Source organism: Macaca mulatta, chromosome 14 (genome assembly GCF_049350105.2).
Source record: "Macaca mulatta isolate MMU2019108-1 chromosome 14, T2T-MMU8v2.0, whole genome shotgun sequence".
NCBI classification, from domain to species: Eukaryota; Metazoa; Chordata; class Mammalia; order Primates; family Cercopithecidae; genus Macaca; species Macaca mulatta.
The window spans coordinates 13495374-13521845 of NC_133419.1; the positions used below are offsets into that span (position 1 = coordinate 13495374).

The window sequence follows — 26472 nt, forward strand, 5'->3', positions numbered from 1 at the left end:
TGCTTTAATCAAATTTATACTTTCTATCGCATTTTCCCATATTTCATACTTTTTTTCAATGTAAATCCAAGCCTGTAATTTTCCTATTGAAATACTTTCCAATGGCCCCCCACTGTCTGCAAAATTTAGTTCAATACTTTAGTATTAACTTTTTGGTGATTTGACTTCTTTATTATCTGACCTCCCCCAATTTCTCCAGCTTTCACTCTTGACTTCCTCCTCCCTGTCATTAGATTTTAATATATTTATTTTAGCTGTGATCTCTCCCACATTTCTAATAAGCTAAAATCTTCTATTCAAAATGTCTTCCTACCTTTCTGCTTGGTAAACTACTAATCCCCTGCTCAGGGGTCTTTCATAAAGCTTTATTCCTCTTATTTCACATCTGAAGGATTATTTCTTCTGTCTTATTTCTACTTTTTTATACTCTGTTAATTTATATGTCATACATAGTCTTAATTTGGTAGCTGTTTGTTTCCTCCCCTAAAATAAAGTCTCCTTGTCATCAGGTACCTTATTAATTGCTGATACTCAAGAGCTTAATATATTATTCATTGGCATACAGTAGACAATCTGAAAAAGAATGAGCTAAGCACTGAAATTCTTAGAATCAAGTAACCTCAGTTTACAGTGTTAGATAGCAATCAGTGAAACATCTTTCTGAAGTAATGTTCCATATTAGAAGAGAGGGTGAACTGAATTCAGAACAGATTTCTAGAAAATTCTCTGTATTGTGGAAAAACAGCCTGTCTGCTTCGAAAAGCAGTTGAACAGATGATCCAAACAATGATAAGAAGAAAGAACCAAGGGGAAAGAAAGATAAGAAAGATAGCAGATATGTTCAGGGCAGAAAGGAACTTTAAATAAGGAGAAGACAAGTCAAAGAACAATGAAGGAAATATGAATTAGAGGCCTTTTGATTCATACTTTGTTAAAGTAGAAGCTAGTTAAAGTAGAAGAACTCAGACTGTAAAATGTGCTTTCTACTTGTATGGACATAAGTATTTAAAGTTACCCTGTGAATTATATGGCATCGTGGCCCAAGTCTTTATAGCCTTCACTCTAGAGATAATAATGAATCTTTTTGACAGTCTCTTACAAAAGCTCTATTATGGAGAGTTGACAGCTATTCAGAGTACCTAGATAACAATTTCATTCTGTAATAATCTCATATTTAAATAGGGAAAAGCTTTCCCCTTGCAGCCTAGAAAAATATGAGCAGAGACATTTTTGAATACTGAGGAGAAAAATTCACCTCGCTTGTATTTTATTTTGCACAAAGTCTGTAGGCTTTGTAACTGCTTTGTTATACAGGGATATCATTAGGACCCACATCAGGCATCAGCAACAGCAAAATTCTCACATTTCTAGGGTTGTTAAAAAGTGTTCTCAGCTTCCTCAGCAACAGATGTAAGATCACTTTGTCTTCGAAACTGGAAAAAAAAGCAACCTCTTACAAATCATATCATGTTTCTTAAAATTACACAACTAATAAATAGGTCTTTTTCTTTAAAAAGACAGGCAATACTGATATTTATAGAGAAAAATCTTAAAGTATCGTATTTCTGTCCCATTCCTATCTCAACCTTCTTCTTTCTTCCTTTCTTTCCCTCCCTCTCTCTTTCTCTCTCTCTCTCTCTCTCTCTCTCTCCTTGTTTTTTTGTTTTTGTTTTTGTTTTTTTCCCCAAGGTCTCGCTCTGTCACCCAGGCTGGAGTGCAGTGATGCGATCTCTGCTCATTGCAACCGCCTCTCTCTCAGGCTCAGACTCAAGCAATTCTCATGCCGCAGCCACCCGAGTAGTTACAATTACAGGCCTGTGCCACCCTGCCTAATTTTTTTCTGTTTTTAGTAGAGATGGGGTTTCACCATGTTGACCAAGCTGGTCTTGAACTCCTGGCCTCAAGTGATCCTCCTGCCTCAGCCTCCCAAAGTGTTAGGATTACAGGTGTGAGCCACCATGCCCAGCCGTCAACCTACTTTCTTAATTTCTGTTGGATCACTTGTATCTTTTGGTATACCTTCAAACTTTTATAATAAAAATAACCATAGTCTTCTTGAACATAAATCTTAATAGATGCCAGCACCCTATCCTCTCATGACATTTCTCACCTATTTCCTATTCCTTTCCTTCAAGGTAGTGGTCATTTTGACTTTTAGATAAAGTCATCAATCCTGTCAATTTTTTTTTCTAGTTTCATCAACTAAGCTTGCATCCCTAAACACTATAAGTTAGCTTTAGTTTTACCTGGTTTCAAAGTTCATATGAATGGAGTTTTTAAAACTATGCATTCTTTTGAGTTTTTATACTCAATATTTTATTTGTGAGATCTATCCATGTTGTTAAGTGCAGGTATAGTTCGTTTTAACCAGCATGTCAAATTTCAATAAAGTAATACACCTCAACTTATTCACCACTCACCCACCTGTGTTGTTTCCACTTTAGGGCCACTATGAATGATACTGCTCTCTCTATATTCCTGGAAGTTTATCTGAATGCATAAGGGCAAACGTTTCTGTTGGTTATATACCAAAGACTGAGATTACTGATCATAGGGTATGCACAGTTTAATTTTTAGTAGGTAATGCCCAAAAGATTTTAAAAATTGTTGCAATAACTTATATTTCAACCAGGAGTGTGAGAGATATTTCTTTTATCCATAATCTTTGCTATCTGTTGGCATCATCAATATTTTGAAATTCAGTCATTCCAGTAGGTATTTTAAAACATCTCATTGTCATTTTAATGTTGTTATTACAATGAATAGATTTATATCTGACATTTTGTTATTTGTTTTATATGTGTCTCATGTGTTTTATTTTCCTTTTTTTTTTTTTTTTTTTGGTGAGATAGGATTTTGCTCTGTCACCCAGGCTGGGGTACAGTGACATGAATATGGCTCATGGAAGCTTTGACCTCCTGGGTTCAAATGATCCTTCCACCTCAGCCGTTCAAGTAGCTGGGACCACAGGCATGTAGCACCATGCCTGGCTAATGTTTTTATTTTTATTTTTTTGTAGAGACGAGGTCTCGTCGTGTTGCCCAGGTTAGTCTTAAACTCCTAGGCTCAAATGGTCCTCCTGAGTTGGCCTCCCAAAATGCTGGGAATATGGCTGTTAACCAACCAAGCCTGGCCATTGTGTTCTTTATTTTTTAAAAATTAAACATACTTTGCCTATGTTAATTCCCTTATTTTTAAGCTGTTATATTTTTAGCTTTCTTAATCACTAAATAAGCACCCTAATTTATCACAGACTACTTCAGATGAATGCTAATTCAATTCCAGTAAAATACAGCAACTTTATTCCCATATAACTCATTCCCTTTCCTTTTCTTTGAGCTATTATTGTCATATATTCTATCTATATATATTATATAACTACCAATATGGTGTTATAATTACTGCTTTTATGATCTTATCTTTTAAAATTTAAGATAAAAATGGAGAAACTATCTATTGAAGAAGGGTTGGCAAGCTATGATACATGGACCAAATCTAGCCCATTGCCCGTTTTTGTAAATAAAGTTTTGCTGGAACAAGCCATATCCATTCCTTTATGTATTGTCTATGAATACTTTCATGCTAAAAAGTGGAGCTGAGTAGTTATGACAGATGGAATTAATGTTACTAATAACACGACCTTAAATTAAGGTAATCATCCTGGATTACCTGGGTGAGCCCAATGAGATTAATGCAACTGTCTTTTAAATCAGTAAACAGAAGAAAGCACAAAAGATGTATTTATACATCTTTTGTTATTTCAGAACCACCTACATAATTACTTTTACTGGTACTTTTTTATTTATTCATGTGCATTTGAGTTTCATCTGATGTCACTTCTTTTCAGTCTAAAGAACTTCCTTTAGTGTTTCTCATGAGGAATTTCTGCTAGCAACACATTATTCATCTGTGTATGTCTCTATTTCACCTTCATTTTTGAGGGATAGTTTTAAAGGATAAAGAATTCCTGCCTGTTTTTCCCCATGTACTTTAATATCCCATCCATTGTTTTGGATGAGAACCCAGCTCTTAATATTATTGTGGTTCCCTTGTATATGAAGAGTCTTTTTTTTTTTTTTTTTTTTTTTTTTCCGCTGCTTTCAAGATTTTCCTTTTTATCAGTTTGACATGGAGGTGTCTAGGAGTGGATCTCTTTGTTTTACTTGAAGATCCTTGAGCTTTTTGGATGTATTGAATATTTTCCATGAAATGAGGGGAATTTGGGGCCATTATTTCTTTAATTTGTTTCTGGTACTCCCCATTTTTATGGGACTCCCATTATACATGTGATGGTATCTCAGAGGATTTTGAGGTTCTGTTCAGTTTTCTTCATTTTCTTTTTTTTCCTGTTCTTTGGACTGGGCAATATCTTTTTTGCTACCTTTATGTCTGTTTATTTTGTCTTTTGTCAGCTCACCTCTGCTCTTGAGTTCCTCTAGTGGGTTTTGGGTTTTTCATTTCAGTTCTTGTATTTTTAAACTCTAGAAACTCCATTGGGTTTTTTATAATTTCTGTCTCTTTTATTGACTTTTATTTGATGAATCATTGTTGCCATCTTATAATTCTTCAAACATATTTACTAATTTTTGAAGCCCTTCTTTGTTAAGTCCAACATTTATCCTTCCCTTGCTCCAAAACACTATGTCTGTTAAGTGTTGTTTTGAACTCTATGGTTAACTATTTCCTATTATTTGCATATTTTTGTTGTTGAAAACTGGACATTTTAGATAATATATCATAGCAATTTTAGATTCTGATTGCCTCATTTCCCAGGAGCGGTGGCTATTGCTAACCACTAGTATCTTGGAATACTGGAAGTCCTAACTCCCAATACCTTGGAATATGACTGTATTTGGAGATAGGGTCTTTTAAGTGGCAATGAAGTTATAATAAGGTAATTAGAATAAGCCCTAATGCAATATGACTGGTATGCTTAGAAGAGCCTAGGACACAGACACATAAAGAGAAAAGACCATGTGAAGACACAGGAAGAAGACAGCCAAGTGAAAGCCAAGGAGAGAGGCCTCAGAAGAAACTAACCCTGCCAACACCTTGATGTTGAACTTCTAGCCTCTAGAATTGTAAGAAAATAAATTTGTTGTTTAAGCCACAGTTTGTGGTGCTTTGTTACAGAAGCTCTAGGAAACTATTAGACACCTTGAGCCAGTAAAACTTCTACCCTTTCCTAATGAATCAGTGTAGCTTGAGCAGTATATTCAAAGTTGAGGCTGCCCCAGCTTTTACTTTATTTTTGCAAGGCCTCTTGTTCAACCAAGGGCTCACTACGACCTTTTCCAGTCTCCTTAGTATGTGTATAGCTTTGTACATATTTATATTCTTCCAGACTGCAGGGGAAAAGTAGGAAGTTATCAAGGTTCACTGTGGCTGTCCTGTTCTTCAGATTTCTCTGTTGAGTTTCTGGTAGGTTGCTAGTAAATTTTTTGCCCCAACAAGTATTGTGATCATGGTCAGGCTAGGAATGACATTGGCCTTACCTGCTTGTTTGCCACTGGGATTATGGTTGTTTTAATAACCCTCTTGGTCATGGAACTTTCTGAGCTCTGTTCCAAATAAAACTAGTCATCTCAAGCAGTGAGGCTGCTGGGTCTCACAGTCTGACTCACCAAGGTAAACTTCTGCGTAATGGAATCTGAGGGTGGGGTGGTATATTAGTCTGTTTTCACACTGTTATAACAAACTTGTCAAGACTGAGTAATTTATAAAGGAAAGAAGTTTAATTGGCTGGGGAGGCCTCAGGAAACCTACAATCATGGCATAAGGCAAAGGGAAGGCAAGGACCTTTTTCACATGGCAGCAGGAGAAAGAAGAGTGAGTGAATGAGGAACTAGCTAAACACTCATAAAACTATCAGATCTCATGAGAACTCACTCACTATCATGAGAATAGCATGGGGAAAACTGCCTCCATGATCTAATTTCCTCCCACCAGGTTCCTCCCTCAACACCTGGGGATTGCAATTCAAGATGAGATTTGGGTGGGGACACAAAGCCTAACCATATCAGGTGGGAAGAGTGGGAACAGTCCCAAGCTAACATGCCACAGACATCCACTGTTCTTACTGAGGTCGAGTAGATTTTCTTAAACACTTTGCAAGTTCTTGTATGCTTGGTCAACTTCCTGAATCTTTAGAAGGTTGTTTATTGATAATTTTGTTCAGTTTTATAATTTCATTTTTAGGGAGAGTTACCATGTTCCCAATCAGCCATTCTGGAAATGCAACTCATTCTCTCTCTTCAGAAATCCTTTTACCATATAGTCTTATAGTTGTTTCTATATTTCAATCAGTTGTTGATCACAGTAGTTTTCCTTGACCATCCTACGTAAAATAGTCTTGCCTTATCTCCTTACTTTGCTTTATTTTACTTCATAACATTTTTCATTTCTTGACATTTTATATTTTTATGTGTTTGTTTATTGCCTTTCTCCCCTAATGGCATGCAGACTCCCTAATGGAAAGGACACTGTTTTGTTGATCATTGCATCCTTAGTGCCTATGACAATGCTTAGCAAATAGCATGCTCTCCATAAATATTTGAGAAAGAATGAATGAATGTTAGATATGTAGTCTTTTAAGCTTGTGAGAAAATAATCATTCTCATAAACTTTTGTGAGTTGTTATAGCATTTTTGGATGTTGTTACACTTGATTCTGCAATTACATTTCTAGGAATCAACCACCTAAAGAAATAGTGGTCTTGTATGCAAAAATATTTATACTCAAGTGTTCACTGCATCATTGTTTATAATTTAGAAAAAACTGGAAACCAAGCTACGTATACAGTAATTAGGGAGTGTTGGATACTAAGAAAAACAATGAAGGTAATAAAAGGCATTATTTGGATATGTTTTGTAATGGAAAGATATTTCTAATCATTGCAAAAAATGCATATGACAAAACAATGTGAATATAATACATACAATTAGTAAAAAAGAAAATGTGTGTGTATTGGTCTTTTTTTTGTATAGAATTGGATGTGTGGATATCATGAGAACTATATTAAGGAAACAATCACTTTTTACTCTATACGCTTTTTACTTTTAAATTTAGCCTCATGTATTACTTTTATAATTTTATGTTTTCTATTTATAAAATAATATTAATAAAAAATAAAGGCAATATCACACATTCCGTTCATATTAGTTCTAAATATTTTGCATCATCTCCTCATTTGTATTTGTATTCATCTCCTCATAGAGTGTAGTTACTAGAAATCAACATCTTTTGATTTGCCAGAGAGTGAGTAAACACTTACCAAATTGGAACAGCTACATACTGAGTATGTAAGTGCAACAGAAAATTCCAAAGGGTAGAAGAACAGTAAAATACGTGATACTTCCCTCCCAAGTTTCTATAACCAAAAAACAGGGAGAAATCTTATGTTATTATCTTTAGTGAGTGTAAACATGATCATGGAAGGAGCTACTGGTATGAGAGTCAAAAAAAAGGAAGGAAAATAAAAACAGATAAACCTTTCACCATTTGAGTTCCTTAGACATTTCTACTCCTTTGCCCTCTGCTACACTTTCCCTAGCTTTCGGTTCCTCAGTTCAGCATCTGTGGTTTCTGTATTTGATCTCCTTTGCTTAGCATTCTTGTCTCACTCTGACAGCTTTTACAGAATCGCTGGCACAGCTCTCTATCTAAACTCTTCAGTTACTAAGATTTGACTCTTCTGTCTCTAATGATAAGATGGCCACCAACAGATTTATCAAGCAATCCTTTTCTATTAAAACAGCTATTATTAATGACAACCCTTTGTAAATTTACATACATGGTGATAAAACTCTCACATACATATTGCTCTAATATCATTTAAAATGAGTAATACATTCAAAAAGAGTTCAAAGAACATTTAACTTGGAAGCATAAGGTGATTGTGACTGCTGGGATCAATCTGGGATAAACAGATTCCCTTCTGTTGCTATCAGAAAGGTATTTTCAACCACAAATCTGATTGGTTAGTTATGTGAATAATATTGGTGCTCATCCTGAAAATGTGGGTTTTGTGCTGGCTGTGGAAAGACAAGAATGATACTCAGATCTAGAAAGAATGACATCATAATTATCTCCCCTTCAATTCCTTCTCTAACTCTTCCTCCTCCTTCTTTGTTGGGTTTATTTAACATCTTTTATATTCAACAAACTATCTGGTAGTAGGAATTAGATGATAGGAATGCAATGACACATAAAAACTTCCTGATTTCTTAGAGTTTATAATGAAGTAGAAGAGACAGAAAGATAATATAAGGTACCATATAAAATGCATAAAAACTTGCTCACTCATTACAGGGGACAGGAAGGACAGGAGGTTCACTCCAAGCTATTACTCTCTGGGAAGGCTTCATAAAGTGGTAGGAACTTTGAAATAAAGGTAGGACTGAGAAAAACAAAGAGAGGAAGCAGCATTCTAGGCAACTTTAAATTTTTATTTGCTTGTGTCCTCGTAACCTATCTTGTTTCAGAAAGAGTTTAATAGCATAAATTAAAAATGTGACAGAATAATTAAAAAATTCAGACATAAAATAGAACCAATAGTAAAGTTAAAATATATATCAGAACAACCTATGATTTTTAATGTGAGAACAAAACTGAATGTAAGCAATATAATGTTTTGAGAATTATAGTGTTCATTCATATATGGTATAAACAGGAAGACAAGGAAAAGATGTAGAAGGTTTGAAATACCAAGATAAATAATTTTGATTTAATTTTGTTGGCAGAAATCCACAAACATAATCATAACATTTTATCTAGAAAGTACTTGGGACTTCTTAGCTGACAAGACTGTGAAAAGTCATTTTGCCCATATTCCTTATTTTTTTTATTTAATTTTTTTTGAGACTGAGTATTGCTCTATCATCCAGGCTGGAGTGCAGTGGCACAATCTCAGCTCACTGCAACCTCTGCCTCCCGGGTTCAAGCGATTCTCGTGCCTCAGCCTCCTCAGTAGCTGGGATTACAGGCGCCCTCCGCCATGCCCAGCTAACTTTTGTATTTTTAGTAGAAACGGGGTTTTGCCTTGTTGTCCAGGCTGGTCTCAAACATCTGATCTGAAGTGATCCGCCTGCCTTGGCCTTCCAAAGTGCTGGGATTACAGGCGTGAGCCACCTCGCCCAGCCCATATTCCTTAATTTATATGAGAGTTCTATTCTAAAACTCCTTCCCTGACTGAAAGCAGCAAAAGGTCAGCCAGATCAGCTCAAATGTGAAAACAACCTAGGAAAAACACACACACACACACACACACACACACACAGAGAGAGAGAAAGAGAATGAATGAGTCATGAGTCCCTGGCAGATGATGTAAACTGTAAGCTTCTGGACCCAGCTTAAGTCAGTAAGTGACCCTTTTTGCCTTAAATCAAGTTGGATTGTATTTCCTGTTACTTAAAACCAAGATAACCCTAATTAATATATACTTAAATGAAGAATAAGCAATATTTGGTAATTATAAAGACAGTAGAAAGACAGATGAGGTATTATGTCAAGGTTTTGTGTGTAGGAGATTGAAATGAGGGAGTCTTGCAGTGTATACCTTTGAGGAGGTAAGTAATTTCCATTTTCTATCTGTTGAGTTTGATATGATAGTGATAGCAGCATAGCCAAGTAGAAAAGTCAAGCTAGCTTTTAAAACAACAGGCCAGGAGTTTGGAAGAAAGAACACAGCAGTTAACTGGCAGGCATTTTCTTCATTTTACACAAAAGAAAACTTAGAAACAGGTAAGTTAAGAAACTTTGCCAGGGGTTTACACACAGTGAGTACTGAGGATAGTATTTAAATAAGTGAACTCTGATTCTGGAATCTATAGTATTAACCATTTTGCTACATGAGGAGTGTATTTCAGATTCATGCACTTTTCTGACGCTGCCTGGGAACACTGATAACTTGCTGAGTTTGTAGATTTAGCCAAGACCCTTGCTTATGTTAGAAAAGTTGGCATGTAAAAGTCCTGTAAAATGTTGGCTGCCTTAGCAAGGGTAAGTACATAATTCTATAATGGCCCTAGAAAAAGATGGTGGTTTCGAGATATAAGTCTAATATACAAGTTCATTTTGTGTAACTAATCACAGCAAACTTGTGCTAAAACTTGTGATTTTGAGAGACTGTAAAACTGGTCGTTATTACTGAGTCCAGATCAGATAAATACAGACTACAATGGTTTCTCACACTGACTGCAAAAGGCAATCCTTGGCAATTATGCCATATTAAACTGATAATTAAAAGTTTATGAATAAGAATGGTGACATATAACTTGAAACAATTATGTACTTAATAACTTAAGTACTCCTTCCTTATTCTCTGTCCTCAAAATTAGAACTAAAGATTTGTAGATTGAATGTTCAGGGCAACCGGACAATTTTCTTACAATTTATAGGGAAAATCTGGTCCATGTTTGTTTACATAATCACTCATTACAGATAATATATTTTGGAGAATTACTGCATTTTTCTCTTATTATCTCACTGTCCTCCAGGGTTTTGTTCTCCAGGTTTGGGTTCTTTCCTCTGACGTCCCCCTTAATAACATGTCACAGGTATGGAGAGAAAGTATGTAGGGGAGGAGGAGGAATTTTATCCTTCACTTGCAAGGACGCTTCTACTCATTACTGAAATTGTTATTTGTTTTGTTCTGTTGGTCAAACAAGGTGTTTCACTCCAATTTGTCCTTATTTTAAATGTGAGATTTTGTTAGCTTTGCTAAGGTCTTTTGCTGCACTAATATTCTATGATTCTGAATTTAAAGCCAATATAATTAAAATAAACCTATTGTGTTATCAGTAAAGATCTTCACAGTTACTGGAGAACTAAATGGAAACAAGTTACGTTTATTTATATTTAGCATTTTTGGCCTTAAAGCAAAATTCATGTAAGATGCAAAGATAGGCTATGTATGAAAGCTCTATGTTAAGCCAGAAATTGCTAGATGTCTACAATTTGAACTGTATGTATCAGTAGCAGAATTCTTTTGTTTATTTGCAAAATGGTTCTATGGTCCTAGATTATACTTTTCTTGTATTAAGAGAATCATTAAGTGACTCTGTGCCTGATACATAGACACTTGCCACTGAAGTTTTCAAGTTTTTACTCACTTTAATTCAGCAAATCAAGAATTCAAACATTCTCTTAATATTTACTAAAACTCACAGCCTAGAATTATTTTTGATTTAAAAATTTCAATCAAGAACTCACTACTGGCCGGGCGCGGTGGCTCAAGCCTGTAATCCCAGCACTTTGGGAGGCCGAGGCGGGTGGATCACGAGGTCAGGAGATCGAGACCATCCTGGCTAACATGGTGAAACCCCGTCTCTACTAAAAAAAAATACAAAAAACTAGCCGGGCGTGGTGGCGGGCGCCTGTAGTCCCAGCTACTCGGAGGCTGAGGCAGGAGAATGGCGTGAACCTGGGAGGCGGAGCTTGCAGTGAGCCGAGATCGCGCCACTGCACTCCAGCCTGGGTGACACAGCGCGAGACTCCGTCTCAAAAAAAAAAAAAAAAAAAAAAAAAAAGAACTCACTACTAAATCAAAGAATTTCATGAGGACCAATAAAAGCCTCATCTTACCTCCTAAGATTTCAAAATTATTAAAAAGAATAATTTTAAAATTAATATGTTCCCATAGAATTGGTCACTTACTGCTTGTCCATAATTCCTGTATGACGGAGAATTGAAATAAGACAACTCTATTATTGTTAGAGTTACTGCAGTAATTGTAGTTATTATGCAGAAGATGTTTATGATTAAAGTACATATAATCTGAAAAGGAGACAGAAGGTAAATTTATTATATTCAGAATAAACATTTTGGTGTAATAGTTTGCATGGCTGAAAAAAGTCATCTAGTTAAAACTTTGATGTAGTTTCTGAAGTCTTAGAAGTATTAAGTCTTAAGAAAACATTTTTCTAATTTATATAAAGCCCAGTTAATCTGGAGGAAACATTAACACCATCAGTCCATTAATCATTAATCTTCCATTTAGGCTAAAAAGTATTGTATTTTTCAATGTTATAAGTCATTTGGAAGAAAGCATATAAGAGATGATTTGGACAAAAGTGGTTCCACTGTAAGAAAAAAAAAGAAAACGGAAAATGACTGCTTGTGGAAATAGGAGTCAGTTGATAAAATTTTAATCCTGGGTCTTCATTACCTATGGAAATCTATCAATATTTTCAGACATCAGTTTTTTATCTGTAAAATTATGAGGGCAGACTAATTTCTAAGGTGTGTTTAGCTCTCAGATTCTAAAGTGTTCTTCCCAGTATCTATCCACCTATACCATGCATGGATCTTTAATCTGGACCAATTTCCTACTTCATTACAAGATACAATCTTGTTCCCAAATTGGATAGTTCAGAAAATGAAGTTTTACAGTAGTATAATGTCTATATCTAAAGGCATTAGGTTCTATTAAATTTTTTAATTATAAAGTTTACACAATGTTAAAAGGTAGAACATCAAACAAAATAAAAACTATATATACATTTAGAAATCTATACATAATCATGATTTAACCAATACAGTGTATTTGTCTACATTAAATTATGTTCTTCTAGATTCATTCTTAATTTCTTTATTTATTTTACAGGTAGCATAGATTCCTTCATTATTTAGACATTATATTTTCATTAAAACTTAATATTTAGCTTTGTGATAAATGATTTCTAGAGATACCACAAACATTTCAACTTACTGCAGCTCGAGTTGGATACTTTGTTACTGCTATTATGAAGACTCCTGCAATGATAAACTGGATATAAAAACATATTTATAAATACTCATTGATAGTGCTTACCAATTTAGAATGTACTTTTAACAACTCTCTTCTAAGTCAATTATTTTAAGAATGCTAATAGTAACAAAACACACAGAAGTTTTAGTAGATGGGTCAGGACAAATTTATATCATGTAGTAATACATTGAAAGGTAATAGTAGAGTCAGTCATAACAGAAACATATAGGGGACAGTAGGCAGATTCACATTGTGATAATATGCCAGACAGCCTAAGCAGTCCTGAACCCGGGAACCAAGTTTGCTTTTATGTGTATGAGATACATCACATATAAGTCATTTGATTATTGCTTTTAATGTTATCCTTCCTAATGAGATGATGCCACTAATTATGATTAATATGTACATATCCAAATATGGAAAAAGTGGTTCAAGAATTATTCCACATTGTGATGGTACAAAATGTGCAGTCTCTTATGAGATTTGTAGTCATTATTAAGGTAATGGCAGAAATTCATGCCTTTGCCTTTGTTTTTTAAAACAGAGATTCCATTATTTCATGTCAGGAAGTCTATCTACTTCCAAGAAGTATAAAACTATGCCATATTGTTTGAAGATGGGTTGCACAATTTCCTCAAAGTATTCCTTGTCTTATTTGTTTTAGTGATAAAACACTAAAGAGGCAAGTCAAAGGCTATTTTTGTCATGCTATACACTATATGTAGGAAGCTCAAACCTGAAGCTTACAAACTTCCCATGGATAATTTTAAATCTATATGTTCAGCACTTCATTCCACAACAAAAGCTGAAATTTCTAAGGAGGTACACAGTGAAGGTAAGAACTAGCTCAGAATTTAAGGTGAAAATATCTTGTGAATTTTGAATTAGAGTGCTCTCTAATGAGATTATCTTTAGATTACCATGTGTTTTACAAAATGCCTTTCAAAGGCATTTTAAGCTTAAGTGAGAAGTTTAGTATTAAATTACATTTAGTTGAAATTTTAGATAAGTTATCCTAGGAGTTAAATATACTATTTTTATAATGTGAGTGGCTAAACACTAAGGAAAATGCATCATTTATTTGGATTTTATTGGAAAATCCACAGTTTTTCTCCTATTTTTTCCCAAGGCAGTGCTTTGACACATGTGACCCAGTACATCATTTATCATTTATCACCTATGAACCAGTGCATTATTTATGAGCCATGCATCCTTTATGAACCATGTATCATTTATCTGGATTTTGTGTGAAAATTCAGTATTTTTCTCCTATTTTTCAAGGCAATCCGTTGACACTTATGAGCTAGTGTATGTATAAAAGTGGGAGACCTCCTAGAGATCATTGTTTCTTCTAGTGATTACTTGCTGTCTCAATGGGCAGCCATATTGTATCCTACAGCCCTCATTCCATCTGTTTGAAGTGTGGGTTAAGTGGTTTCCTTGCTCATTATTGCTATCCAACCATTCTTTCTCCTCCACTTTTCAGTCACATGTCAGATTCTATAACTCACTATTCTTTATGGTTGAAGTAATCTATTGACCCCTTAGCCACTCTTCTTTCGGAATGAATTGACATTTTGACATGCTGATTCTCTCTCCAGCATCACGTAATATTTGGTGATATTTTTACACACACATACACACATATATATATGTGTATATATACATATCTATCTATCTATCTGATCTTTTGATACGGTTTGGCTCTGTGTCCCCACCCAAATCTTATGTTGTAGCTTCCATAATTCCCATGTGTTGTGGGCGGGACCCAGTGGGAGACAGTTGAATCATGGGAGTAGGTCCTTCCCATGCTGTTCTTGCCATAGTGAATAAGTCTTATGAGATCTGATAGTTTAAAAAATGGCAGTTTCCCTGCACAAGCCCTCTCTCTTTGCCTGCTGCCATCCACATAAGATGTGACTTGCTCCTCCTTGCCTTCTGCCACAATTGTGGGGCCTTACCAGCCATGAGAAACTGTAAGTTCAACAAACCTTTATCTTTTGTAAATTGCCCAGTCTCAGGTATGTCTTTATCAGCAGCGTGAAAATGGACGAATACAGTAAATTGGTACCAGGAGTGGGGTGCTGCTGAAAAGATACCCGAAAATGTGGAAGTGACTTTGGAACTGGGTAACAGGCAGATGTTGGAACAGTTTGGAGGACTTAGAAGAAGACAGGAAAATGTGGGAAAGTTCATAACTCCCTAGAGACTTACCAAATGGCTTTAACCAAAATGCTGATAATGATATGAAAAATGAAATCAAGGCTGAGGCTCAGATGGAAGATGAGGAACTTGTTGGGAATTAGAGCAAAGGTGACTCTTGTTATGTTTTAGCAAAGAGACTGGTGGCATTTTTCCCTAGAGATTTGTGGAACTTTGAACCTTGAGAGATGATTTAGGGTATCTGGTAGAAGAAATTTCTAAGCAGCAAAGCATTCAAGATGTGACTTGGGTGCTGTTAAAGGCATTCAGTTTTATAAGGGAAGCAGAGCATAAAAGTTCAAAAAATTTGCAGCCTGACAATGTGATAGAAAAGAAAAACCCAATTTCTGAGGAGAAATTTAAGCTAGCTGCAGAAATTTGCATAAGTAATGAGGAACTGAGTGTTAATTCTCAAGACAATGGGGAAAATGTCACCAGGGCACGTCCGAGGTCTTCATGGAAGCCCCTCCCATCACATGCCCTGAAGCCTAGGAAGAAAAAGTGGTTTTATGGGCCAAGCCAAGGGCCCCCGTGCTATGTGCAGCCTAGGGACTTGGTGCCCTGCATCCCAGCTGCTTCATCTGTGGCTGAAAGGTGCCAATGTAGAGCTTGGGCCATGGCTTCAGAGGGTGCAAGCCCCAAGCCTGGGCAGTTTCCATGTGGTGTTGAGCCTGTGGTACACAGAAGTCAAGAATTGAGGTTTTGGAACCTCTGCCTAGATTTCAGATGATATATGGAACTGCCTAGATGCCCAGGCAGAAGTTTGCTGCAGGGGCAGGGCCCTCATGGAGAACCTCTGCCAGGGCAGTGCAGAAGGGAAATGCAGGGTTGGAGCTGCCACACAGAGTCCCTACTGAGGCACTGCCTAGTGGAGCTGTGAGAAGAAGGTCACCATCCTCCAGACCCCAGAATGGTAGATCCTCTGACAGCTTGCACTGTGTGCCTGGAAAAGCTGCAGACAATGTCAGCCTGTGAAGACAGCCAGAAGCAGGGCTACACCCTGCAAAGCCACAGGGGCAGAGCAGCCCAAGGCCATGGGAGCCCACCTCTTGCATCAGCATAACCTGTATGTGAGACATGGAGTCAAAGGAGATCATTTTTGAACTTTAAGATTTTGACTGCCCCACTGGATTTTAGACTTGGATGGGGCCTATAGCCTTTGTTTCAACCAATTTCTCCCATTTGGAACAGCTGTATTTACTCAAGCCTGTACCCCCATTGTATCTAGGAAGTAACTAACTTGCTATTGATTTTACAGGCTCATAGGTGGAGGGGACCTTGCCTTGTCTCAGATGAGGCTTTGGACTGTGGACTTTTGAGTTAATGCTGAAATGAGTTAAGGCTCTGGGGGACAGTTGGGAAGGCATGATTGGTTTTGAAATGTGAAGACATGAAATTTAGGAGGGGCCAGGGGCAGAAAAACTCCCATTTTTTAAAACCATTAGATCTTGTGAGACTTATTCACTATCATGAGAACAGCACAGGAATGACTTGCCCCCCTGTCCCCCACCATGATTCAGTTGTCTTCCACCAGGTCCCTCCCACAACACTTGGGAATTTTGGGAGCTATAAGATGAGATTTGGGTGGGGATGCACAGCCAAACCATATCATCTTTCTAGTACCTTGGGCTTGTGATTCTTGTTCTCTCCTCCAATCCCTGACTCCAAACTATCTTAGTCACTCACTCCCATAATCATTCTTTTGTCTTTGCTGTACCTTTCAAATCTTAATTTCAAATATTCCACCTGATCACCACCTGCTATCTTTCTAGCTCATGCCCTCTAGTACTAAAATTTTAACAACCCTTTGACCCCCCCTGGGTCCATAATCTGAGAACTTCAACTCTCTGTTAAATTCTTCTTTCCATCACTAACTTAAATTTCATGGCCAACCATTACAAACACTGCCCTATATCCACTTGCAACTGTTTCACACCTTTCTTGTTTTATTATAGTTGCACAACTAAACAAAAATCCTGATTGTTTTTATCCTATTGCATGCTCGAACTCATGCAGCTGACCATGGCCTGAGAAAGGCATACAACCCATATTCATATCCTGTTCCTAAACCTCAAGTGTGTCCTTAATGCTATATGAAAAGAAAACCACCTCTCCATAATCTGTGCACTCTCACTTTTCCTCGATGATCATTTCATATTCTCTCGCCTTTCCTGAAACAACCAAACCACTTCCCCATCCTCAGTCTCAGCTCATAATCTTGCTTAATTCATTGAGCTATTTGAAGTTACTGGGGGAAAAAAAAAAAAAACTTCCACAGGCTTCCAACATCCTATCAAAGAAAATTCTCCTTTCGCTCGCTTTCTCTGCCTTTCCCTCCTGTTTTTGTACTTTGAAACCATTTCTAATTAGGCTGGATAATTCTTTATTGTGAGGAGCTGTCCTGTGAATCACAGGCTATTTAGCAGCATCTTTTGCCCCTGCCCACCTGATGTACACCTCCAGCTGTGAAAATCCAAAATATCTCCAGATATTATAAAATGTTCTCAGGGGCAAAATCACCTCTAGTTGAGAACCACTGCCCTAGATAAACTTTCTATGCTCCTAGCCATTTGTGCATCAAAATCCATCACCTCTTGCCTACATAAATACTTGATTCCAATACCTACCCCCATTTACTCATCATCAATTTTCTTTCTTTTGGTTCCGTCCTCTCAACAAAGGATATAATGCTGTTTCTTTCAACTCACAGAAACTAATAAGCAAACCCTCTCTGGAGCCAAATTTCCCCAGCTATCGCCCCATTTCTTTATACCACATTAAAGTCCTTAAAGAAGCTGTCTGTTTGCTGTCTGTAATTCCTCTCTTCCTATTTTTTTTCTTAAATCAACTCCAACCAGGTTTTTGCTTCGTAATTCCACTGAAACTACTTGTAAAATTTACTAGTGCACAGATCATACTGACTTCCATATTGCTAAATCCAATGGTCAATTCGTAGTCCTTATTTTATTTGACAAAACAACAAAATATAATATAGTTGATCCTTCCTCATTTCTTCTAACAATTTCTTCACTTGGCTTCCAGGATGCTATACTCTCTAGGTTTTCCCCTACCTAATGGCTATCTAGAAACCACAGAAAAGTGTCAGTAATGAAAAAATTTAGAAAATGAGTACTGACTCATTGGGTGAGGAGACTGAAGTGAAGACAATAAACATGCAAGTTAATCATGCTAATGGATATTATAGTTGAGATTCTTTGCCTTTCACATATCTAGGGACAAACTGCCCTATGGCTGTCACTGTGTACTCCTGTTTCCATATCTCTTGAAACAGCACTTGTAAATTAAAGGTACTCAATATATATTTGTCGAAAAAAGGAATCTGACTTTGAATAAATTATCAACATGAGATTTAGTTACATAATTCTCCTGAAAACCTTGTTCAGAAACCGTTCCCTACCTTATATTATTGGCATGAATATTATTTATTGTATGATTAAAGCAATATATATGTATTCTACTCACAAAAATTCCCCACAAAGTACATCCTGTTTTGTAAGTTATAGGTTCATATATTCCAAAGGCTCCTTTAATTTGCCCCTTATACAAAACCAATAGGAAGTACCACATGAAAACATGAAAGATGCCAATCATAATCTGGATAGCCTGTGAGAAGAGAATGCTGTTAGTACCTAAATAATGTAATTTAAAACACAATTCCAATAAGTGTTAACTATAAGAAGCATTTAACACCTTTACAAATACAAAAGTAAAACAGCAATGCACTTAATAATGTATTTCCTGGATTGGTTATCCCAGAAAAAAGGATCAATCAGGAAGGACTGAGATATACCAAATAGGAATCAGTCATACTAAAAACAACAGGCTGTTCAATAATGGTAGCTCTGGTCAATTCTCCTGTAAGTTAACAGTTAGATTCTATCACTGGCTAGTCTCCCTACCTATCAAGTAATGGTATGAGAGGAGAATATTAGGATTACTTCAGAGAAAATGTGGTTACTAATCTGCTACAATGCAGGAAGCCATAAATCCAACATTTTCTTGTACATTAGTAATTTATTAAAGATGAATCACTTTTTGACTTTTATAAAGGTTTGATTTATCTTTTCCTTCAAGGAGTACTTGGTATGATTTTTTTTCACAAGTATGCTGGAGTAAGGCATAATCCAACACAACAATACAGAAAATATCCAGAATGGACTTGCTTGAACTCCGTTTTCCCATTGGAGAGGGGAAGGAGTTTGAATAGGGGAGAATTATTACTCAACTCTAATTTGTAAGAAGATAATTATAAGCCCAGCAAATTTATTTCTGGATTTATATGTGAACTGATATTTCATATATTTAATCACATTATTTTACTACTCTTTAAAAATGACAGAGGACACATACATTTTATTTTCATATAAACTTTAACAGAAAGCTATTCAATGTTTTAAGAGTTCCAGCTCTTTGCAAAGCAGGCAGTCTATGAAATATGTAAATGCAATTGGCTAACTTTAAAAAATACATTTTGGAGAAGTTTTTTTTTTTAAGGAAAGGTCTCTTTTTTGGTAATGATCATGCATTTTTATAGATTTAGAATTTAAGGTTTCTCCTTGCATCAAATTTGCAAGAATGGTAATATTTCCAGAAATTCTTTGGATTTGCTTGGAGAAATATCCCCCACTAGGCTGCAAAATCTCATAGGGTCTGGAGTTTGTTTTTCTTATTGCTTTATCACCAGCCTCTAATATGGTGACCAGAATAGAGAAGGCATCCAGCAAATACCTCTTGTATAAGCATACTGGTGTCAAGAATCATGATTCCATGTGGCTTTCCTAACTGTTAAAAAAGTAAGTGGGCTTGAAAAATACTCTCTTTTTAAATGATTGACTATTGTTTTATATAAGACTATGAAATATCTAATTAGCCAAAGCTTGTTAAGAACTGCCAGTGTGTGGAGAAGGACAAGATCGGTTTTCTTATTTAAAAATGATTCTTAATCTAGAGCCAATATGAGTTCCAGGAGGTCAGACCCGCCTACCCCCCGCCCCCAGGAAAAAAAAATGCAAAGGATTGCGACATGTACATAATTCTGGGAAGAAGATTTAGAGGTTTCATTCCATGCCAAAATGGTCTGTGACCCCAAAGAGGTTAAGAACCTCTGCTGCACAGTCGAATAGGTGACTTAGATAATTGATCTATGCAGCGTTCAAATTCAGAAGAAAAGTTCACATGAGTGGAAAAGTTTTCTCCCCTTTGGATGTGAAAAAGGATGATACTCATAATTCCTTGGTGTTTATTAAGAAAGCTAAACTATAACTTCACATGTTTATAACTTAATAGAGGAGACAAATTTATAATCATCCTATTGCATAGATGTAAGTACAGTACTCTCTTTTTTCCTTTTAAACCTTACTTGGATTTCTCTGTTATCCTGTGTGTGCTGGTTTAGTCTGTATACTTACATCTCAGCACATGAAAGAACATGAGATCAGTCAAAATTTGTAGAAGACAATCAACATTTGAAAAACATAAGCTTTTACCCTTTTGATTTAACCAAGTCTGTCCCTCTTCAGATCCAATATATCCTTTAAAAAAATGAAAGAGTTCATGATCTTAAATTTAGTTAGTCAAAGTGAAATCTTACCCCTAAAACAAGAGAATTTGCTGTAGAGATTTTTGAATGAACACATGCCATACTGCCAGCATTTCCTCTAGATGGTTTTCTCTCTAACCTTTGGTGATATCTTTAGCAGACTTCTACAAAACAGTACAAGGCACATATACATGATTTTCTTAGAAGAAAATACATGAGTTTGATCCTTTCCTTATTGTTCAGTCACCACCTCCCCAAATTCAGAAGCAATAGCCTTCTTCTTTCTAGGCCTTAATATCAGAGGCATCAACTTTCATCCACCTGTTCTGAATAACAGCCTTCATAACTGAAAAGTCTCTCTCTGTGACTAAAACATATCGGCATTTTACAGATATCATCTCTGAGTAGTAAATAGTGCCTACTGTTTACAGAGTAAACAGTAACAGAAATGATAAGGTATAAAGGATATCTAGGGAATAGTATTAGAGAATTTTCAGTAAAACTTTCAACAATTTATTTGCAATTCGTAATCAATTCAATGCAATCCATAGTGCCATGTTTGCATTTTCAAAACCAAATTCTTGTAATCATCAAATTCATCAAAAAGTGGGCTTGTGATTATTTTTTCTGACACATACCTGCTACTCAGTTATTTCTATATGAAAAGAATCTTTTATTCTATCAGACAACTTACTGAAGTTGCTCCCACAATGTTAATGTTAATGCATTTCCTGGTCTTTTTTTCCCCCTGTTATTCCTGCTTTTCTCTCTGTTGTTCAGATCATCTCCACATTTATATTAAGATAAAACCTGGCTATTAATTATATCCCCTTGTGGATTGTATTTATTTTTAGATCTGGAATTCTACATCTGCTAGTATGTCATGCTTACATAGGTCAATAGCTTGAGTCATGCCACCTCACTAACATGATCTTAAAATTTGAGACTTGATCTTTTCAGAAAGGAGGGAATTTGACCAAGTGACTTCTCATTCTCTGTACTTGTAAAATCTCATGACTTAATTATTTTAATAGGTCTTTGTTTTCTAAAATTGTTTTCTCAATGTCTCTTAATGCTATAAAGTGTAGAGACAGAAAAAACTAGTTAAGAATACAAGTTAGTAATAGCAACAGAGAGAAAACAATGTTACTAACTGAAGTAAGCTTTATACATTCAAACACAATCTTTGAGAAATAAAGTATTTAGAAGCATAGACAATCAAAATTAATCACTCTGCTATGATTAAATAAAAAACCATAAAATTACAGAATCCATATAGAATAATAAGGAACAGCATATCTACATTGCTATTATTTGTCACTTTACAGAAAACAAGAAAATAAAAATAGGCCCTTTTATGTATACAATTGGCCCTCTGTTTCATCTGATTCAACCAATAGTGGATCAAAAATATTCAAAAAACATGCCAGTAAAAATACAAATGCAACCGTCAATGTGGTGTAACAACTATTTACATAGCATTTGCACTGTATTAGATATTTTAAGTAATCTAGAGATGATTTAAAGTATAGGCGATTTGCATGTTACATGCAGATCCTACACCCCTTTGTATTAGGGACTCGAGCACCCTTTGATGTTGGTATCCGCCCAGCAGATACGGAGGGATGACTGTATAGAAAATTCTTTTCACTTTCGTAGTTAACAGTGGAAGCACCATGAAGTGACTTGGGGAGCAGAATATCTGGCATCTCTGTAATCTCCATCAGACCTCTACCCAAACCACCCTAGGTTTGGTATTCCTAAAAAATGCCAATCAGAAAAAGAAAGTGGGGGTGTTCAAAATTCTCAGGTTAATTGATGGAAGGAAGAAACTAAGAAATACTACAACATATTCCTGCAATAACTGATGGTTGGCATTCTTTTCTTTTTTTTAAAATCAGTCTGTGTTTGAGTACTTTAAACCCAGTTAAGCATCCCATTATTTGTAAAAACAAATGAATAAAAGGAATCATTTATTTGTTTTTATTTTTCGGTGATCCTGTCACTAATCCAAAAGCAGCTGAGGAATGAGTACCCTAACCCTTACTCCCAACCCCATTCTTATCCCCTGAACTTGCTTTATATAGAAATTCTGAAATAGTCGCAGAAAGCTCTTATCTAGAAAACGCTTCTCTATCTTTAGCATCTTTAGCAGGGATGCAACCCCTTGGCGCCTTCAGAATTAAGTCCAAATTCTTTAGCAGGGCACGTAAAGCCCTTCATGAACAGCTCCCCGCCCAGCTTCTTAACCTCATCCTGACCACTTCTCTGTTTCCACACGAACGGCTCCCGCAGTAACCCTGTTTGGGAAGCCTACTCTGTCTCACAAGCCTGTTAGATGCCCCACTCCTTGTTCCCCCAACATTCCGAGCATAATTCCTACCACAGTGTGTTCTTTCGATTTTCAGGACTGGCTCCTAAGTCAATGGGAGCTCCCAGAAGTCAAGGAATTCATTTCTGTATGACCAAGGACAGTCCTGGGCTAGAACCCAGAGACTCAATACTGGATCAAATCAAGAATGGGGCGCGGGGTAGGGGGTGGGGTGCGTTAAGATCCAGACTCTGATGAAGGAGGGAGGGAGATGATAAGAGAACAGGGAAGCTGTGGGGAGAGGAGCACCGTAATCAGCCTCCGTGTCCCTTTATGGCTTTTGACACGAAATCACTCCAGCAAAGCGACATCACTACCTTGCATTTTACTTATTCAAGGTTCCGAGAAGTTTCGGGGGGCGCTCGTCCAGGACCCAGACCAGGTTCTCACGCCAGCGTCCGGGCCTACATGAAGAGGAAGATCCTGGTTGGCAACGCGCTCAGCGTCAGGTCCCCAGATCTGGCTGAGCTACCATCACAGGGATAGCCCGGAGCCCAGCACCCAGCCGACCCTCAGGCTCCTCAGGGAGTGAAGGTCTCCAATGGCAACGGTGTGCTCCTCCTGCGCCTGCGCACCCACTCGGGAACGGCAGGGGCGGAGGGAGTGCGTGTGCGCAGACTCACTAGGCCCCTGGCAGCCACGTGGTCAGACAACCGGTCAACTACATTTTGGTGCCTCTAGGAATGGTTTCTGCAAACCTCTGTTCTGAGATTGCCCATATTGGTGCATTTCTTATACACACGCCTGCTGCACAGTGACCAGGATCACCGGGAAAAAGTCCGCCGTTCACCTTTTCTGTTTTCAAAGAAAAATTTTGACCACAAGTGCACTTTGAAGGTGCACTTTCGAGTGAAATGGCGGAATCAATGGCTCACTTTTTTTTTATTTAAACATAAATAACCGAAGAAGGAAATTAGTGACGAGAGTAATACTTACCAAGACACCGGAAGGACTGTTTGATCCACTTGCTGAGGTGGGTTTACCTTTTGGGTAATACATGGTGCCAGTTTTCTATCTGAAGTGTAGACAGTAGTTAACACAGTGTTTATGAAGAGGTCCTTTAGATGAGGAGTACAGACCATCCTCTTAGGCAGCTATCATGACTTACTGAGGCGTTTAAAGTACCTGGAGAACAGCTACTCAATGCCGTTTCTCATTTATTCATGGAAAAATTAAATTGACATTGTGGAAAAGTTAAAATTCCAGCTTGTAATGTAAATTTTTAGTCAATGATAGCCAGTGCGTAAAACATGCAGAAAACAAGACAGATTTTTCTTTCATAAAGAAATTTTCTGTGCTTCCAACATCTTTATTTGCAAAAGCTAAATCATGAGTGTGTCTGAAAGCCATCGAGATCTTTTATTGCCTGAAAAATCAACTGTAAGCTGAGAAACTTTATTTTTAGTCTCACAGCTAGCTTCCTTACATTGAGACTCCAAAGTCCCCTCAAATCAAAGAAAAAAAAAACCAGGCTCTTTTAAAGTCTTTACATTTTGTATTGGTCAGTATGTCGTTGAAGTAATAGTTTTATTCTTAAGTAATATACCACTTGATTTTCTGGCATTTTTTTTTTGTGAGTTTCTTCTCTATGAGCAGAGAGGGCTCTGATAATATTAAGCATTCTCTTTGCTGTAGAAAGAGGAACTGTGTCTTCAAGCCCAGGGTTATGGATTTTTTAGAATCCATAGTAGAAAGAGCCAGTTCTGATGAGATGGACCCCCGTTGTAACTTGCTGCCGCTATTTGTGAGAGAAGTGATATATTTCTTCATTTAAGATTTGGCCAATAGTCTCTGGAAATTATCATGGATTTGATCAGTCTTTTGGACTGGGAACAAAATGTACATTCAGTGTAAACATAGGCAAAAATAGAAGAATGAGCCAAACTATGAGATAGGCATGGTTCCTTGGCACATCTTATTTTTTCTGCTACTATCACAGATCAGTAAAAGCAACATTGATCTTCTTAGTACCTATAAACTGGATTTGGAAATTCAGAATTCACTTTAATTTTTTAACTTTTGATTGTTAAAAACTGTATTCTTCAGCAATGAAGAGGCAATCAATCAGTCATGGTTTGACATCCAATATGACTTTTATTTCTCCATGTGTATCATGTTGTTAATTTCTCTTGAATTGGTTCCCAATATACAAAAGACATTAGTGAAAATGTGCTGGAACCACAATACCTATATAATGTTAAAACCATTGTTGGGGATTATTACAAGGACCCTGTTGGCTGTGAGCCCTGATAAAATAACTTGTCCAGATTTCTTTGAGGAATTTTATTTATTTATACTAGGGTGTTCTAGTCAAGTAAAATGGAAATCTATGCAAACTGAGGAAACTAAACAATTGAATTCATTGTAGAAATGCAATATCCATACATATGTATATTTATGTAAAGTGTAATCTATATGTATATAGATATATATATATGCAGGTACACATACATGTATATAGTAGATTTCAGTTTTCATATGTTTACTATATCACTTATATAATATTCTTTAGTAAAATGCTAATTAATGGCTTAAACTTATCTTGCTTTTTTTCCTTGCATTTACTATGTTGAGGCAATATGTTAAGTGCCTTATATTGCTTATTTTAATTAAACTTCACCACATGCCAGTGATGTACATACCATTGTTATGTTCATTTTAACAGATGAGTATGCTAAGGTTTGGCAAAGTAAAGAGTCGCACAGCTTATCAATGTTCGAGTTGAGATTCTAACTCCGGCAGTGTAAGTCTAGCTCCAGAATTTGTAGCCCATCCTCCTACCCACTTTTCTCGCTCTAAGCCTCCTTCAGAAAGAGCTCTGTGTTGTAACTGTCATGGAACTGCATAAAGAATATTGTTGAAGAAATCATAAGGTCTAGGGATAGTTTCCAGCTCCAGTTCTGGCTGTGTGTACTCCCCTCCTCTACTCTTTGAATTCATTTCTCATCTGTAAAATTAGGGTCTTGAAGTACACATTGTAGCATTGTATGAATATATGAAATGACATTTGGCCTAAAAGTCCATACCATATCCTTGAGCGTTGCCAAATACTTGGGAGAGTAGGAGGAGTTGTGAAATATAAAGTGAGATTGTGCATGAGACTTAAGCGAAATAGAGACCCCTGGATGTGTGTGTGGAGAAAGAGATTGAATGAAGCCCGTTGAGCACTGCTAGTAGTGCTAGAATTTAGTAACAGTGATTTGTTTTTAAGAGTGAAACCAGAGAACTGAGGGAGAGGAGGAGAGCTAGGAGAAAAGAGAGAACAGTTACAAATTATAAATTTGCTTGGTTTGTTTTAAATGCAAAATGAAGAGAAAAAGGCAGAAATCAGCAAGTTTTAGGAAAACCCTGATATCCAAGGCCTCTCCAGCCTGTGGGAATTAGCAGGACGTATTAGCCTTATGGCCCAGTTGGCCTGGTTTCCACCCTCATGCGTTGAAGAATGATCCCAGTTATTTGCAAATCCCCATTTCCAGAGCATTTCTGGGAGTCCCCAGAATTTTCACATTTATTCTCCAACAGGCCTCTGAGCTGTTGCTGAGTGCATGGGACAGCCACTTTCCAGATACATTGTAGTCTTCTCCCGCCTTG

At 36.7% G+C, this 26472-nt stretch overlaps 1 protein-coding gene across 3 annotated transcripts; it reads right to left on the reverse strand.

The window, feature by feature from the left end:
- Window positions 1–1238: 1238 nt before the first annotated feature.
- Window positions 1239–25323, reverse strand: MS4A13 (membrane spanning 4-domains A13). Of its 3 annotated transcripts, XM_015114066.3 has the most exons (7): window positions 23199–25323; window positions 20562–20674; window positions 18434–18574; window positions 12710–12766; window positions 11656–11775; window positions 7274–7369; window positions 1239–1433 (listed from the first exon to the last, which is right to left on the reverse strand). In XM_015114066.3, the coding sequence occupies exons 2-7, from the start codon at window positions 20610–20612 to the stop codon at window positions 1377–1379; spliced, it is 522 nt and encodes a 173-aa protein (XP_014969552.1). In that variant the 5' UTR covers window positions 20613–20674; window positions 23199–25323; the 3' UTR covers window positions 1239–1376. The 3 variants fall into 3 exon arrangements, with proteins under 3 accessions (XP_014969552.1, XP_077820924.1, XP_077820925.1); XM_077964798.1 differs by lacking the exon at window positions 11656–11775; XM_077964799.1 differs by lacking the exons at window positions 11656–11775; window positions 12710–12766.
- Between the last annotated feature and the right edge of the window lie 1149 nt (window positions 25324–26472).

Bases quoted from the DNA above. Each gene is read 5' to 3' on its own strand.
- MS4A13 (XM_015114066.3), bottom strand. From the start codon at position 20,612: ATGGCATGTGTTCATTCAAAAATCTCTACAGCAAATTCTCTTGTTTTA. The intron at 18,575-20,561 runs GTAAGATTTCAC...CTCTTCTCACAG, and splicing joins CAAATTCTCTTGTTTTAGGG to GCTATCCAGATTATGATTGG. The intron at 7,370-11,655 runs GTAAGTGACCAA...TTTTGGTTATAG, and splicing joins ACAGGAATTATGGACAAGCA to AAACTTGGGAGGGAAGTATC.